Source organism: Aythya marila (assembly GCF_965140915.1).
Source record: "Aythya marila genome assembly, chromosome: 4".
Classification (NCBI taxonomy): domain Eukaryota; kingdom Metazoa; phylum Chordata; class Aves; order Anseriformes; family Anatidae; genus Aythya; species Aythya marila.
The window spans coordinates 75,151,623-75,166,716 of NC_139045.1; the positions used below are offsets into that span (position 1 = coordinate 75,151,623).

The 15,094-nt window shown below is 42.8% G+C and overlaps 1 protein-coding gene across 1 annotated transcript in view; it reads right to left on the reverse strand.

The window, feature by feature from the left end:
- The window catches only part of LOC309877831 (uncharacterized protein), a gene marked incomplete at both ends in the record, with an annotated part of 25,802 nt that extends 11,107 nt beyond the window's left edge, over positions 1-14,695 (reverse strand). Inside the window, 3 exons of the mRNA XM_082759594.1 lie at positions 2,216-2,411; positions 4,296-4,430; positions 14,612-14,695. Of these exons, the coding sequence (XP_082615720.1) occupies positions 2,216-2,411; positions 4,296-4,430; positions 14,612-14,695 (415 nt within the window). The remainder of the gene's footprint in view (positions 1-2,215; positions 2,412-4,295; positions 4,431-14,611) is intronic.
- Positions 14,696-15,094: the final 399 nt, after the last annotated feature.

Here is a 15,094-nt window from a genome sequence, read left to right on the forward strand (position 1 = left end):
ATAGAACACTAAACACTATAAATTATGGTCTATTGCTACAAAGATATCATTTATCTAAACACTCAATGCAGAAAGAAAATAAGTAAATGAACCACCCCGTGGTGGTGGAAGTAGATGTCTTTAAAGGTCCCTTCCAACCCAAACCATTCTGTGATCCTATGAATAAATCAGTGCCTAGGCTGGTGCAAGTTCCAGGCATGGAAACAATACAGCCATGTCATCAGATTAGATTAGAAAGAATAGAGAAACAGAAAACCTGGATACTTTATGTCAGAAATAAAGATGACTGCCAAATAAGAGATGCACAAGCCCCGCTAGGATTACCAGAAGTAATCCATCAGTCACTCAGGATACCTCATGTGAGAGCTCATGGCGTATTAGCAGAGCTAAAAATGCATTGTAAAAAATGGAGTTATAACAAATGGATCTGTCCTACAGGAATACAGCCAGAAAAATGCTGTACTCAAATGCAGCAAGAACTATTTCATATACAGGACGAATCAGCAGTTAATGATTCTCTCACTTAGGATGCCAGAAACGACTGCATACATGTTCTTTCCCAGTATCCAGCTTGGTGAGGACAACTGAACTCAAGATGTCCTTCGTTCACATGTCAGGGATGAAATATATTCAGTGTCCAACCACATCATGCATTAGCTACTCAGAACTATACATGTATGGTCTGGAAGATTGCTACCCCAGCATTAGTAAGGCTGGAAAATAAACTTACTGGTGAACCACAACAAATAGAGGAAACACCAAGCCAGAAAGCCTCAAATTATGTCAAAAAAAACCTTATAGCTAATATGATTAATTGATGCAAAAGCTCTAAGTATTTACCATAAGTGTATTATTCTGGATGGTCACAGACATACCAGCTTTAAAAGCCTTCAGGTTTTTTGTATTTAAAAACTGCATTGTTAACTGCATTAACTGCATTGTTAATGACAATGCTTGTAATAAAGCAATAAACTGCACACAGCTTTCATATCTTCTCTGTGATTAACAATACTGAAGAGAACATACCAACTGAAAAAGCACTGCAAGGCCCAAATGACCAATACAGACATTGATCCTTTCCCTTAATGTAGTACATTCCAATACAGGTATCGTTTTAAGACAGAAATGTAAGGACTTGTAACAAAATCCTTAATGTTGATATGAATGAAGTAAGAGTTTGGTTGTGAACACACATTCAAGCACTAGAACAGAAGGCTATTTAGCAGAAGACCCTGTGCTCTGAGAATAGGAGGACAACAAGGTTGCAGCATTTCATATACACGGTGCCTTTTTCTCTTAGCCCAAGAGGACAGGAGAATACAGCAAAGCACCACCCCACAACCAGGACTTGATAGTTTTGATAGCTGGTCTGTAACACAAAGGCTAGTGCATCCTAGCTAGACCACCTGGTAAAAAAAAATAAAAAGTTGGTGGCTCTGAGTGCAACAGTGTGAGTGGGTGGACATCAAATTTCTCAGACATTTTGAAAATTACCATCACCATCCCCTTCCCTGTAGTCTTTGTTATACTGACTTCCTACATGGGCAAATCCCTTTATCTGGATAGTTTGGGTCGCAGTAATATAGTACTTCTAGCTAAAATTCCTCAGTTTTTCCTCTTATCTGCAAATGAATACAAATACCAATTAATTAAAGAGCAGCAGCGTTTATACAGTACCTCTATAAAGGGCCATTGAAAACTTTTTAAAACTGTGTTTGGAGATTGCTTTGAAACAAAATAAGCAGAGAAAGGTGGAAGCAGTATACAGTAGCTTGAATACATGAGAAAGGGGTACAAGCATTCACACACAAAGGTTTTTGACATTATCAATTACATCTACTTTATTGTTATGAAGTTAGCTAAGATTTATGACTAAAATATTAATTTTAAAGATGCAGAGAATATCTGAACACCTAAAAAGAACCCCAAAAATTCCTAACTTGAATACAGTTTACTGTTAATTCTCCAGGAAAACAAGACTACAATTTTACCTAAGAACAAAGATAATCAGTTCACCTATTAAAAGACCCAGAAAATGCACACAAGCTCTCTATCTCATTTTGAAGATGGGCTTTGACAACAAAATTACACAGAACTTATTTTGTGAACACCAGTTCTCACAAGAAGTCAAATCCAATCCAAGATGAGGACTGGTTTAAAAGGAAAAGTAAAATCCTAATCATTTAGCAGATTAATGATGCAGTGTTGAACATACCCAGCAGTAAGCCACATGACTTATCTCCAGGATACTGCCTTCTGGATGTTTCTGCTGCAGACAGTACTCCTTCCTCCAGCGTAGGGAACTCTGTCAGGTCATTTCTATCACAAGTCAGGCCCAGCTTTGTCTCTGAGGCAGCAGTTAATCGGCTGGCATCCACTTCTGGGGGAAGCTGATACCATGACTCAATTTCCTAAGAACAAGTGGGGAGATTAGACCGTGCATCAAGAAAATTTCAAGACATTTTTTCCAAGGAATTAAAGCCTAAGTTTTGAAATAGCAAAGCTATTGCTTCCAGATTGTATTTTCTATACAAATACTCAGTTGTCATTGTTAAAGAATCATGCTGCACTAATGAACTGCCAAAGTCCACTGTCAGTTCTCACCATGGCCTGAGCTCTCAGCATTCACTACCTGTTCACCAGCCTCCCATCACTTCTCACAAACCGAGCTCCATCTCCAAATCCTACAAATACAGGAGACTTTTTTTCCAAACCAGAATGAAATCTCTCACTTCAAAACGACAACCCCGATGAAGAGAAATGCTTCTGCAGGATGCTGGGCCAATACAGGACCTGACACTGTGTAGTAGAGGTTGTTTGCATTGTGTAACTGGGGATTAACAAGCAAGGCACTTACCAATTCAACTTTGAAAAGATTCTAGTTATAAAAGTTGAGTTCACACAGATAATGACTGAGAGTTCTAGCCATCCCTTCCTTTTGTTTTTTAATAGAAAAAGACATACAGGTCATGTGCAACTGGAAAGGTGCATCGTCAACTCACGTATTTCATTAAAGAATTTGCATTGGGATTACTAGGGAGTTAATTAAATGGATAATTTTTAATTATAGAAAAGGTACAGACCTGTCTGGTGCAAAGACTTAAAAATAACAATCACTTAAGGCAAACCATTATCGTGAGCGTATATAACATAATTACATATACATTAATATAAGCAAGAAAGTGTCCTGGTAAATTGGCAGAAGTACACAGAGCAGAATCATTAGGGTTGGAAAAGCCATCCAGGATCATCTGGTCCAACGACTCCTGAGTACAGGGCTATGAGCTGAGTACAGGGCTACAATCACCTCCCTGCTCCTGCTGGCTTATTCCTGATGCAAGTCAGGATGCTCCTGGCCTTCTTGGCACAAAAATTTTGGGCGTTTCTGCATTGGCCGGGAATCGAACCCGGGCCTCCCGCGTGGCAGGCGAGAATTCTACCACTGAACCACCAATGCCAGATGCAAGCCGTACATTGCTGCTACAAACTGAGCACCTTGCTGCAGCTCGGTTGTTGCTGAAATAGCATCTTTGCTTTATAGTTGCAGGTTCTGCTGCCTTTTCAAACACTGCTAAGGTATTAAAAGCTACTTTTCACATCAGGATTTTACTTGGTAAGCTATCATCTTTGCTCAAGATTCTTTATAGTCTATTTGAAAACTCTGAGTTGATGAGAAATTTTGTTTCCGAAAAACCGTGATCTGAGGCACTTCTTGGAGTACTGAAATATTTAGCAGCATATCCATTAGACAGAACTACTGCGTCACAATGTGAGTACGATTCTCCTTAATCAAATCAGGAATATGTAATTAAAACAAGGGACTAGAAGTAGTCACACTTTACATGACCTGCAGCAGGGCTCTCTGCTAGCAGGCAAATCCAGTATTTTGAGGCAGACAACTTAGAAGTAGCAGGATCAGGATTATAGTGAATTGCAAACTGGATACACATCACGGCTGCAATGCAGAAAACATTATACTGGAAAATTTGTGTAAGTTAATAAGCAGGAAACAGAGAACAGAGGTCACCCCATGCTCCTCAGCACAGGTATGTTCTCAGCTCAACTACTGGTGACTCAGTTTTGAACAGTGGATGTAAAAAAAGGTTTGTAACACCTGGATCAAGGCTAGACAACTTGACAGATTTCACAACAGTCCTGTAGTTCTGCAGTTCCGAGATACAGAAATGCTGAACTTCATGAAGGGTGGGTCTAAATTATACCAGTAAAGCCCTTTATATTATTTTAAGTCACATAATTAACCTTCAACCACAACCAAAAAAGCACAAGGCAAATACCTGATTAATGGCAGTTCTCTGACGTATCGCTTCTCCTAGGGAGATCCCGCTGGTAGCCGATGCCTGGGTCTCACTGCTGCTCTGGCTTAATGATTCCTCCTTCCAGCAACGATGCGGTGGAGTTGTTGCAATAGGCTAAAAAAAAAAATAAATGCATTTTTAAAGCAGAAAGTTTCTGGGTATTTCAACATGTGTACATATTTAAGCAACTGGAAAATTAAATATACAAAATAGCCAAGACATCCCCAATGCTGGAAGTTAGGCATCTACCCCAGTGTATTTGGCCAGCAAACAAAATTCCATGGAGTCCCAACAGAAAGTGTAATTTTCTGCACGTTAGCCACTCATTTTTGAGGGCCAGAGACTTACTTCTCGTTCCCAGCCCATGCACATGCAGCTCTGAGTCAATCACAACACTAAACTCAGTGTCTAGATCAAAATAATTCCAGCATTTGTCCTGTTTTATTAACAGCCATTTTTGTTATTGTTATTTTATATTATTTTTGAGAAAAACAGAAGGCTTTTAATTTCTATCAGTATTATCAACTGAATATAAGTTTTTTAAACTCAATTATTAAAGACAACTAATGTAAATATCTTAAGGCAACGGCAAGATGATCTCTGTATTATAATTTAGCACTACCTGACTTTGAGGACGTGAACTGAAGTTAAATTGGACTTCTGCCTAGAAAAGCAGCTGTGACACTTTTCCCACGAGGTAGCGGAGGAATCTATTCTGCCGTCAGAAACAGATTTCTCCTCCAGAGCATCCCATGCCTGCCATCAGAGCGACTGCAACAGCCTTCCTCAGCCAGGTCCAAGCTCAATCGTACACAAGTGTGAGAACAGACACGTTTGGTACTCCCAGATTCAGCCAAAACAAAAGTGTTCCAAGGAAAGCAGATTATTAGCTTAGAAATAAATAAATAAATAAAATCTGGAGACTGAGAACAGGACAGGGCTGCCGAGAAGCAAAGGATTTCCTAGAAGCCTTCCCTCTACACAGCTACCTGCAATACTGTTGGAGCTAAATCTCCAGTTACAAAGCCCTTCAGTGACTTTTTTTTTTTTAATTATATACTTCTGATAAAGTGGCCTAAGACTCGTTCAGCAATTTCCACTCAGTAGCACAGATCTGCATTGACCTAGCATACCGTTTGCAGCTTGAACCAAGGGAAAGCAAGGCAGAGTTTTCATAAAGATTTTCATCACGTTGTAAGGGAAGAGATCAGACGCAAACTTAGCAAAAAAGAAGTCCGAAACACAGACCTGCTTCACTGCAAAAGAAATACTGAAAGTTCAGTATTTGAGATTGCTTTCTTTAGACAGGGATAATGCCAACTAAATCAGCTAAATTTACACCTGGATTCTGTTTAATTCTTCTTACACACAAAAAACTGACAAGGAAATGGAAAAAAAGCTTTAAAAACTTTATTTTTTTTATGTGACTGCTTGTAACTTAAGAAAGGTGAGACAACTTTTTACTACAGAGTCTCAGCTGAAGATGATCCTCACGCAAAGCACACCAACGCTTTCAGTCCATCCACAAAAAATAAACCGGGCTGGGTCATCACCTACAGGCGTTTGAGTCTTCCCTCTAAATCCCCATTACCAGGCAGCCAAACTTCCAGGGAAGGGCACATTGCCACCCCTACCAAGTCTGGGAACATGCAGAGCTGAACCTCTCCTGCCTGTAAAGAGTTTGCTCAGGGGGACCTTTAATTTTATTTTATTTTATTTTTATTTTTCCTTTAAAATACATCACATGCTCAAATGCACACATTTAAAGAACAACTCTGGGGCAACACCTCTGCATCTTCTCCAGACGCAGCTACACAGACCTCAACTCCACGCAGCAATCTCACAATTTTTAGCTTTAGGAAGGAGAATAATTGCCAAAATTCGGCATCATTTGGCACTTTCTTCCACGCAGCAGCAGCACCAAACCAAAAACATGCAGCTTTCCATTGCAGGTGTGCAGCGTGGCACTGACAGCTCACAGCCACATGGAGCACCCCTTGCTTCTGGGTGGGTCAGCACCCCAAAATTACCTGGAACAACGAGAATATTTTTGGCTGTGTTTAGCACTCAGAGAGCTGTTGATTCTTGGTGATGAGGACTCACTTTCCACGTTACTGCACCTTTAATGAAGGTTTAAGTGAAAAAAGAAGCTTCTCCTGAAAGCATCGCTGCAATGCTGATGAAGCTCCCCACTCCCAGAGCTAACAGCTCTGAAATTAGAGATGCCAGCAGCTCCGTGATCCACAGGGATGGAACCAAGCCTCAGCCTGGCAGAAACCACGAGGTGAAGGCAGTGGTCACAGCCTTTTGTCCAGCCTTACCCACACCGAGCACTTCCAGCCCCTGCTGTCCTGGGGGCACAGGCAGGGAGGAGCAGCTCTCCTACACCTCTCCAAATTAATTCCCTGCACAAAAAAAAAAAAAAAAAAAAAGGGTTTGCCTGGGCTTTGTGTCAAGACTAAAGGTAATAATTGTAGCCTGTATGCATAAATTCAATCCCTGTTGCATTCCCCTAGTTTTTATTGTTCGCTCCACTCGAAGTCATTAAAAGAAGTGGCGCTGAAGTGTGCGTGGCAACAGCTCCGAATGCTAAATAATCCAGGAGCTATTTGGTAAATTAATTAAGGCCTGTTATTGAAAATTTGATTCCGCATCTTCAACAAAGGGCGACTTTATTCATCTCGCTGGAAATTAATAGCGTTAGGTAGGGGCCCCACACTGCGCTTCGAAAACTAATTCCCCAAAAAATAGGTCCTGATTTTATTTAGCTATGCTCCGCGTGGCTAATTGAGCAAGGGCTCCAGAGGACAGCAGAATGCAGGAGCAATGGCAGCACTCGAGATGCACAGCACAAACAAAAGACTAAACGACTGAAGTGTGCCTGCATCCTTCATGCTCCTCTTTAAAATAACCTTCTTTAGCCTACGGTGAGCAAATCCTCTCCAAATCCTTTCACTGTTTGTATACCTGCCAGCCACTTACATTAAAATCCTCTCTCTACGCTCCAGCAGTTGCTCTGCAGGCTTCCCACAAGCGTGCCGCTGGAACCACTTCACACGAGGAGAATCCTTCACCTCCTGAAGCCCACTTATTAACTTGCTTACAAAGATTTAAAAAAATAAAAAATAAAATTGTCTGACAACCTAAAGAAAACACGACCAAGGGGACAATTTCATTAACTCTTACAGACACAATCTGAATTTAACCCTCCTTTATACTTTCAGTGCATGTGGAGTGATGCATTTTGGTCACTATGCCACAAGACAAATGGCAAAGTTTCAAAATTTGTGAAAGCACGAATGAGTTTTGATGCATTTAGGACAAATAGTAATGTCCTAGAAGATCCCAAGCACAATTACACCCAGAACTACTTCAGGTTCACTCACTCACCCAGGAGAGCAAGGAGCCAAAGCAGCACTGCTATTGCCAAGAGGACCTACACAGTGCAAATCACAAACATTGATTCTTGGCATGAATTAGAATGCACGTGATGAGTATTTATCCTGTTTTTACTAGGCATGGAGACCTTAACATATACAACACCACCACAAATCAGTGCCAGAGCTCAGCCCCGAGTAGCGTGGTATGACCACAACAGCACACACAGCTCCTGTTTGATGCTCTGCGCCTTCCTCTGTCCTTGCCTGCCTGTTATAAGAGAGTCCAAAAGAGAAGCACTTAGCGTATCACTAGCCCAAGAGATTAAAGCATGAAATGAGAATGTGAAATAAGGGAAAACTTTTTTGTGTCACAATTAATGATACCCCTTAACAGCAAGCAGTATTAAATGGGAACTACTGTCACTGTCACGGTGACACTACAGCATCAACATAAAAACAGTAGCTACAGAGGAGGGATATTTGCAGTCCCTTTCTGTAAAACATGATTATTTTCATTATGCACCTCCCTGACCCAAACTAGCAAAGTACCTTTTTTGTTTAGGCAAGCTGAAAAAGAGACAAAAAAAGCCAGAAACACTCGCTGCAGGTCCCCCACTCTATCCAGGTGCCCAGTTCTGATTTCCAGCTGTTTGACACCACTTCTTATCAAAATGCCCATAAATCATTGATCTTTCTGCAAAAGTACCAGGGAACGTGAAAGGAAAGGGATTTGAATGTGAGGAAAAAACTAAGCACTGGGAAAGGAATATAATTAGTCAGGAACTCTCCACTGAGACATGCTCTTCAGAAAACGTCGATAGCATGACACCCAAGATACCCCATGTGAAACAAACAGTTATTGTCAGATGGATTTGTCCTGGAAGGCAATCCCCCTGGAAAACCAGCCATCCTACAAGTCAAAAGGTCCACAAATCAAGGAGCAATCCCACTGGCCCAGCGTCAGACTGCCCACTGAAGCCATTTATCAGTTATCCATACGTTTATCCATTCCACTGCTGCTATTTAAATAGTTCAGCTGCACATCTATCTCCAAAAGAATCACATCCATCAAGTTATCGGGGTCCTACAAACTGTTAGTTACTCTGACACAAACAAGTCAAGAGTTTTTCTGGGGAGATTCATGAATTCGCACCTTTAAAACTTCCCTCAAAGATAGAAAAAGAAATTTTTACACAACTGCGAACATCCACAGCCACACATTTCCAAATTTTTCCGAATCAAAGAGAACCAAAAGCCAATGATGCTCGAGGTACCGAAGCAACAGGACCCCGAGGAAAGCTTCCTCAAGTCAAGCACTTCCCATACTCCAGGATTTTTTTTCCTGGTATCTCCCAACCATATTTTTTATCACCCAGCAAACTCCCCAGCTCAGGGCTGGAGACCCACAGGCTTACCAGCAGGAGGTCCTCGTCGCTGCGTGTGTAAAGCTGTGCCATGTATTTAGCATCACTTTTTAAGAGAAGCTTGACATGACATTAGCAGAACTCCACAAGGGAAATGCTCTTTCCTTTTCAAAGCCAGCCAAGTCACTCGGACCTCGCGCGTTAGCAGCTGGAGGGAAGCAAAACAGCACAAAAGTGCAAAGTGCAAACAACACTTTCTGGTTCATTATTTTGGTTTTAATCCTCATAGCAGAGAGCAATATTAAAGGAACAGTACAATAGAACGGATCTGCCATGTATTAGCACTGTGTGTACCAGGGCACATAACGAAGCAGTTGCAAGCAAAAATAAAAAAAAAAAAAAAAGAGTTGGGATTGAGTAAATTAGTATAATCATCTCGGAGGGCTTCCGCACAGCTACATTCAAATGAAGAAAAATTTAACCAGCTTTTTCTGCCTGCGATCCAAAAGTCAGCTTGTGCTGCTAAACACATAATGAGAAGGAAAAGGCGAAAATAAAGCTTCTCAAGCCCAGCCACCCCCACGCCCCACAGTGCCATTGACTTGCGTGGCAGGAACAGCTCCTGCTTGGCATGCTTTGTGGGAAAAAAGAGGAAAGTTCCTCTGTTTTGGACCACTGAAAGTTTGGATATCCAGACTCGTTTCTGCTTATTTTATTCCGACCCACAGAGCACCAAAAATACCCCAGTAGAAATATCCTACAATAGACCACAGCACATCAAAGACCATAGGAAACAGAACGCCCTAGATGAGCAATTTGAAGAAAGAGATCTTCCCCAAACATCAGAAACACACTCTAACTTCTTCAAAATACTTTATTTCATCTCATTACTGCCTCCTAATAATCACCATTAATTCAGATTAATTCAGGATTAATCTGTGTTGCAGTTTCCTTACCCAGCTGAACACGCAGCTGCAAAGTCATCAACCCAGCAAGAGCAAGCAGCGGGGTTCAGGGGCAGCTCTTCCAACACCAGCAAGCGTCTGCACCAAATTAAGACGATCCTAAAACAGTGCTAGAGACAGAAGCCACTCTGAACTTGCTTTTGCTACATTTCAAACCGCTAAATGCAGGATTCCCTTTCATTTTTTGAAGAACTTTCCTCATTTCGATGCCATCTTCCAGAGCATTTGTCACTTTCCCCAGCGTAGCTTTAGCTACTTATTTTCAAGGACTTACCATTGATCCCGCAATTAACTCATCAATGAAAATACTGAATAGGAACGAGCTAGGAAAAACATCAAGAGCTGCAATTGAAATGCCTTCCAAATGTGCCGTGTACTTTGTGAGCTTACCCCAAGATCACAAACCCCACTGACAAGACACAGTCATAACAACATCGCTTCTGGATCACTCACCCTTTCAAAGACTAATTCAGTGAGTTTGAAATTAATTGTTTCTCGACAAAAGTCACCCTTGGATGTTTTCTTAATTCCTTTCAATTAGTTACAAACAGTTTGTTCCGAATTCTTGCGTTTTTGTGCTTTTATCACCTGATGCTCGTGGTGAAACAAGCATAGAATACACAAACACAATTTATGAATAATTGGACAAGTTATTTCAGACAAATATCAATTCAATTTCAGACAAATATCAATTCAACCATCTGTATCCAGAACTGGTTTTTGAGAGCATCTACGACTGAAATCCTTTTACTGGAAGTTTCTTCACTGCTGCAAAAATTTGTGCTGCGTACCAAGAGATCCTTGTTCACATTTATCCATTAGTTTACGTTCAAGTTTTATCTGGGAAGAGCTGTAAATGCTCTAAGCTGTCACAGATCATACCTGATTCTAGTTTTCCACAGCTTTTTCCCTGCCTGGGGAGCCACAGGGAGCGAGGTGTGAGCACACCACCAGACCCAGCCATGCCTGAGGAGTAAAAAATCAGTTTTGCCAGGACATGAAGAACACAGGGCACGCTTTCTCACACCTGCCCTGCTCCTTCCACGGTGTAGTTATCAGCTGGTAATGTGAAGTCAAGGAAAAGCAAAGCAGCTGCTGTGCAGAAGCACTTCAAAGGCTGCATGCAAAGGCAAAACTCCATGAATGCTACAGAAACACGGCTATTCCACCACAACCCAACAATTTGTCGTGGTTTTGTACCCTTATCAAACCTGTTTTGTGTGTCAGAATACTAAGTATAAAATAGTCTCGCTCCTCATTCAAATGCAGAATAGGTTTTTACATCGGAGTTGGTCTTGGCCAGAAGCCCGGTACCACGAGCTGCGTGAAAATTGTCAGCGTTTCCGTGCAGTGACTGAAACCAACAGCAAAATCCCCATGGTCTGCAAATTATCTGGCACTGGAGCTTCATCTGTGAGCTTACCTATAAGTAATATGGATTTCAGGAATAGGATTCGAAGAATGTAACGATGATTTGGTGTTGTCAGGTATGATAAGGTAGATAATCTGTGTATTTACACACTAGGCACTGACACTGCAGAGGCTGCTAGCACAGAGTTGTGAATCTTTTAAAAATAAGAGTTTACAGGCAGGGTTATAACATCAACAGCTTTATGGATTGTCCCAAAAAGACAAGGGCAAAATTAGTCATTTCTGACTAATTTCATATCCATCTGGATATGGTCAAACAAACCCAGCCTCTTCTGCCTCTCCTCACACACCACGTGCTCCAGCCCCGACCCTCCTCAAGGCCTCCAGGGAACTCGGATGGCTCTGTTCACCTCTCCTGCGGTGGCAAAAAAGGTGACAGGACCTGGTGAGGCCAAGAAGAGGCAACACGCAGGTGCCTCCAGCTGCTACTTACACTTTACTTACTCTTTAATAGAGCCCAGCAAGCAGCCAGCCCATAAGCCCTTTGAGCAGGCACTGAGGCTTAAGGAAGATGTACACGAAATTATGATGTTATCCCACTTCTTTGGCACTGAACATGGACTGCCCTATTAATTCCAAACTAATTATTTTGGATTTACAAGTACAAGAACACACTGAGCTCCTGACATCTGTTAACACCACTACAGCCTCCTCAGTAATCTCACAGCGAATAATCAGAACAAACTTTCCTCCAAGCATCAAGCTCTTCTGCATTTTGTCTTTGTTTGAATTAAATAATTCAAGCATCTACCTTCAGAGCTGCTCGTTTCACATACAGCAGCTAAGCCATCTTAGCACCATTCCTGTGAAAAAAATCCCTTAATTGCTTACTATCTAAATTTTAACTCCAGCATGAAGTGTTCCTGAATGCTTTTAAGTAGAGTTCAACAACTTTTCTACATTCACTGCTCTGCATCAGTAAAAATGCCACGCATATCCCTGAGTTTTAGATTTTTGTGTAGATAATACTTTCAAGAGCTGTAACCTGTTATCTGTCATCTGAGTTTTAAGAAAACGCTCGTTCCTTTATCGCTTCCATACCAAATTACCACTGAAATAAAAGGTACTCTGTCAGATGTACCCTAATATGATGTTTCTACCTATCTTAAAAAAGCAAAAAATAAGTATTTCTGACAATCAATTATGGACTTTACATATAGGCACTAATACACAGTGCTCAAGAGCAGGAATCACAACCTTGATCCTATTGGATCTTAGTTGCAATACATATGTTTAACTAAACTGAGGATCAAAAACTTTGCTGGAATCATCCTCACAATCAAAAACAAAATTAAAACCAAACTGTTTTCATTGATAAAACAATAGCATAAACAGGAAAAAGTAGCACTACATTGGTGACAGAATTTTCTCTCATTCTTACAGCCCAATGCCAGCAGTTCTGTAACATCTTTAAATCATCAGAAACTGGCACTTCAGCAGGAAGATACAGCCCCAGTTTCTCTTCAGCAAGCAAAAACTTGAGGTAAGAGTTGTCTGTGTGTTTCTAGAGACAGTTTTGAATGTAGTTAACAGCCCACTGCCTAACTGCATTGATTTTTGTCTATCAGAACAGACAGCACTGACAAGAAGCAACCAGGACACAGCAGCACATTACTTTTTTTGGTGTAGATTTATGTGGCACTCACAAAATCACATCCCTAGATATTACAACTTACAATCATGGGTCTTCAGCATTAGCCTCTCTTTGTCACTTGACAGTATAGATAAAATAATCTCTTGCAACAAAAATGTGCAATAAAGGTGTAAAGGTGTAAGAGCAACCATGCTGGGACAAACAGAAGGTCCAGCTGGCCTCCTGCCTACCTGTACCTGCATCCCCTCGACCCACAGCAGAGGTAGCACTCCGATAACAGGCTTGGCTCAGCTCCATCTGGTATTCCCAGGCCTGAGCTCTGGTTGTCAGAGCAGCAATTAAACCTCAGAGCTAAACAAACGCAGAGAAGGAAGCACTGGCCACTGTGAAACAACAAAACATGAAGCCCAAAAGGCATCAAAACGAACTGAGCTATGATGAATACCATGAAGATAAGATAAGGAGCAGGAGGCAAGTTCACTGGTCTCAACCATCATATACAACTGGGTGCCACAAATTAAACTATGAGACTTGTCCATCTGTAAATCAGTGTTCAGATTAACTTCATTTCTAATAAAATATATACAAAAACACACGACCACAGTGCAAAAAACTTCCCTTTAGTTGTTTCCTGAAAACACACAGTGAAGGTCCTTCACCTAAAGGCTTTCAGACACTGAATTAAGACTATGCCATCTGAACCCCTGTGTTCATGTGTTTGTTGGAGCTTTGGATGTGCCAAACTTACTCACATGACTGCCTCCACTCTTTATTTTAGTTTCTATTCATTTTCCTGATAAGATGGGAAGATGAACCAATCCATAGTTCTTCCCAGGGAACACAGGCAGTTGGACCAGATGATCTTGGAAGGTTTTTTCCAACCTTAATGATCCTATGTCTGCAAAAATCACTATGACACCTACCACGGGCTGTCACTCGGTGGTGGCGCCTCGGAGGTCCTTCAGAGCTCCAGGGTGAAGCTCTGGAGTGATGACCACGAGATCCTTGCAGCTTTACGTTAGCGTTGATCCTTTATACCTCTCCTCGTACACATTTTGGGACGTGACACCCACGAACACCTCCAGCCCCAAGCACCCAACATCAGCTGCTCGTGGGGACACGTGCAGGTGCCGCGAACCCTTTCTGCTTCTGCACAGCACCGAGCAGACAGCGGGACAGATAACTGCGGGTGCCACAACCTTGCAAATATCACAGGCAGCTCCCCAAAGCTCCCACAAGGAGCAAATTTAGGAAGATGCCGGTCCCAGAGGGTGGGATGGGGGGGATCTCCAGGGCTCCCCCTTGCCCCCACAAAGTACCCGAGCCTCGTACGAGCTCCTTCCCTCCAAGTGAAGCAGAGGAGAAGGATCAGGCCCCCCACAGTCCCACGGGGGTCGTGTCCCCATCCCCTCAGCAGGGCAGCGCCAGCAGCCCCCAGCCCACCCCCGTCCCTCGCGGAGCACCCCAAACACCACCGAAACCAGCCCAAAACAGCCCAAACCCCCTCAAATCCCTTCTTCCCCTTCCCCACACACCCCTACAGCCCGCTGCGGGTACTCACGGGCACCTCCTGCTCCTCCTCATCCTCATCTTCCTCCTCCTCCTGCTGCCTCCGCTCTCCCTCACGGCGCGGCCCCTCCGCCATGGCCGCCCACCCCCCCCCTTAGCCCCGTCGTTAGGGACTCGCCTCCCTCCCCTCCCCGCGCATGCGCGGCCCGCGGCGGTGACCGTTGGGAGGGCGCCATGGCGGTGCCCGGATAGGAGGGAGGGAGGGAGGGGGGAAATGGAGGGGGGGTGCTGTCATGGCCGCCGTCAGGCCTAAGTGTTATTAAGCACCATCCCCTGTCACAGAATCACTTCTGCCCTCCGTTGGGGTGTCAGGGAGGAAAGCAGAGCCTCACGTCTCGCCTAACGCAGCCACAGTGCTGTCGCTGCGAGTGCACACCGTGATACGTGATGTTTCTGCTGCTTTAGTCAGGGAGGGATGTCCCCGCAAAAGCTGGGTGCTGTGTTTGCTCGGCTTACCCTCCCTCTAAAGCACCAC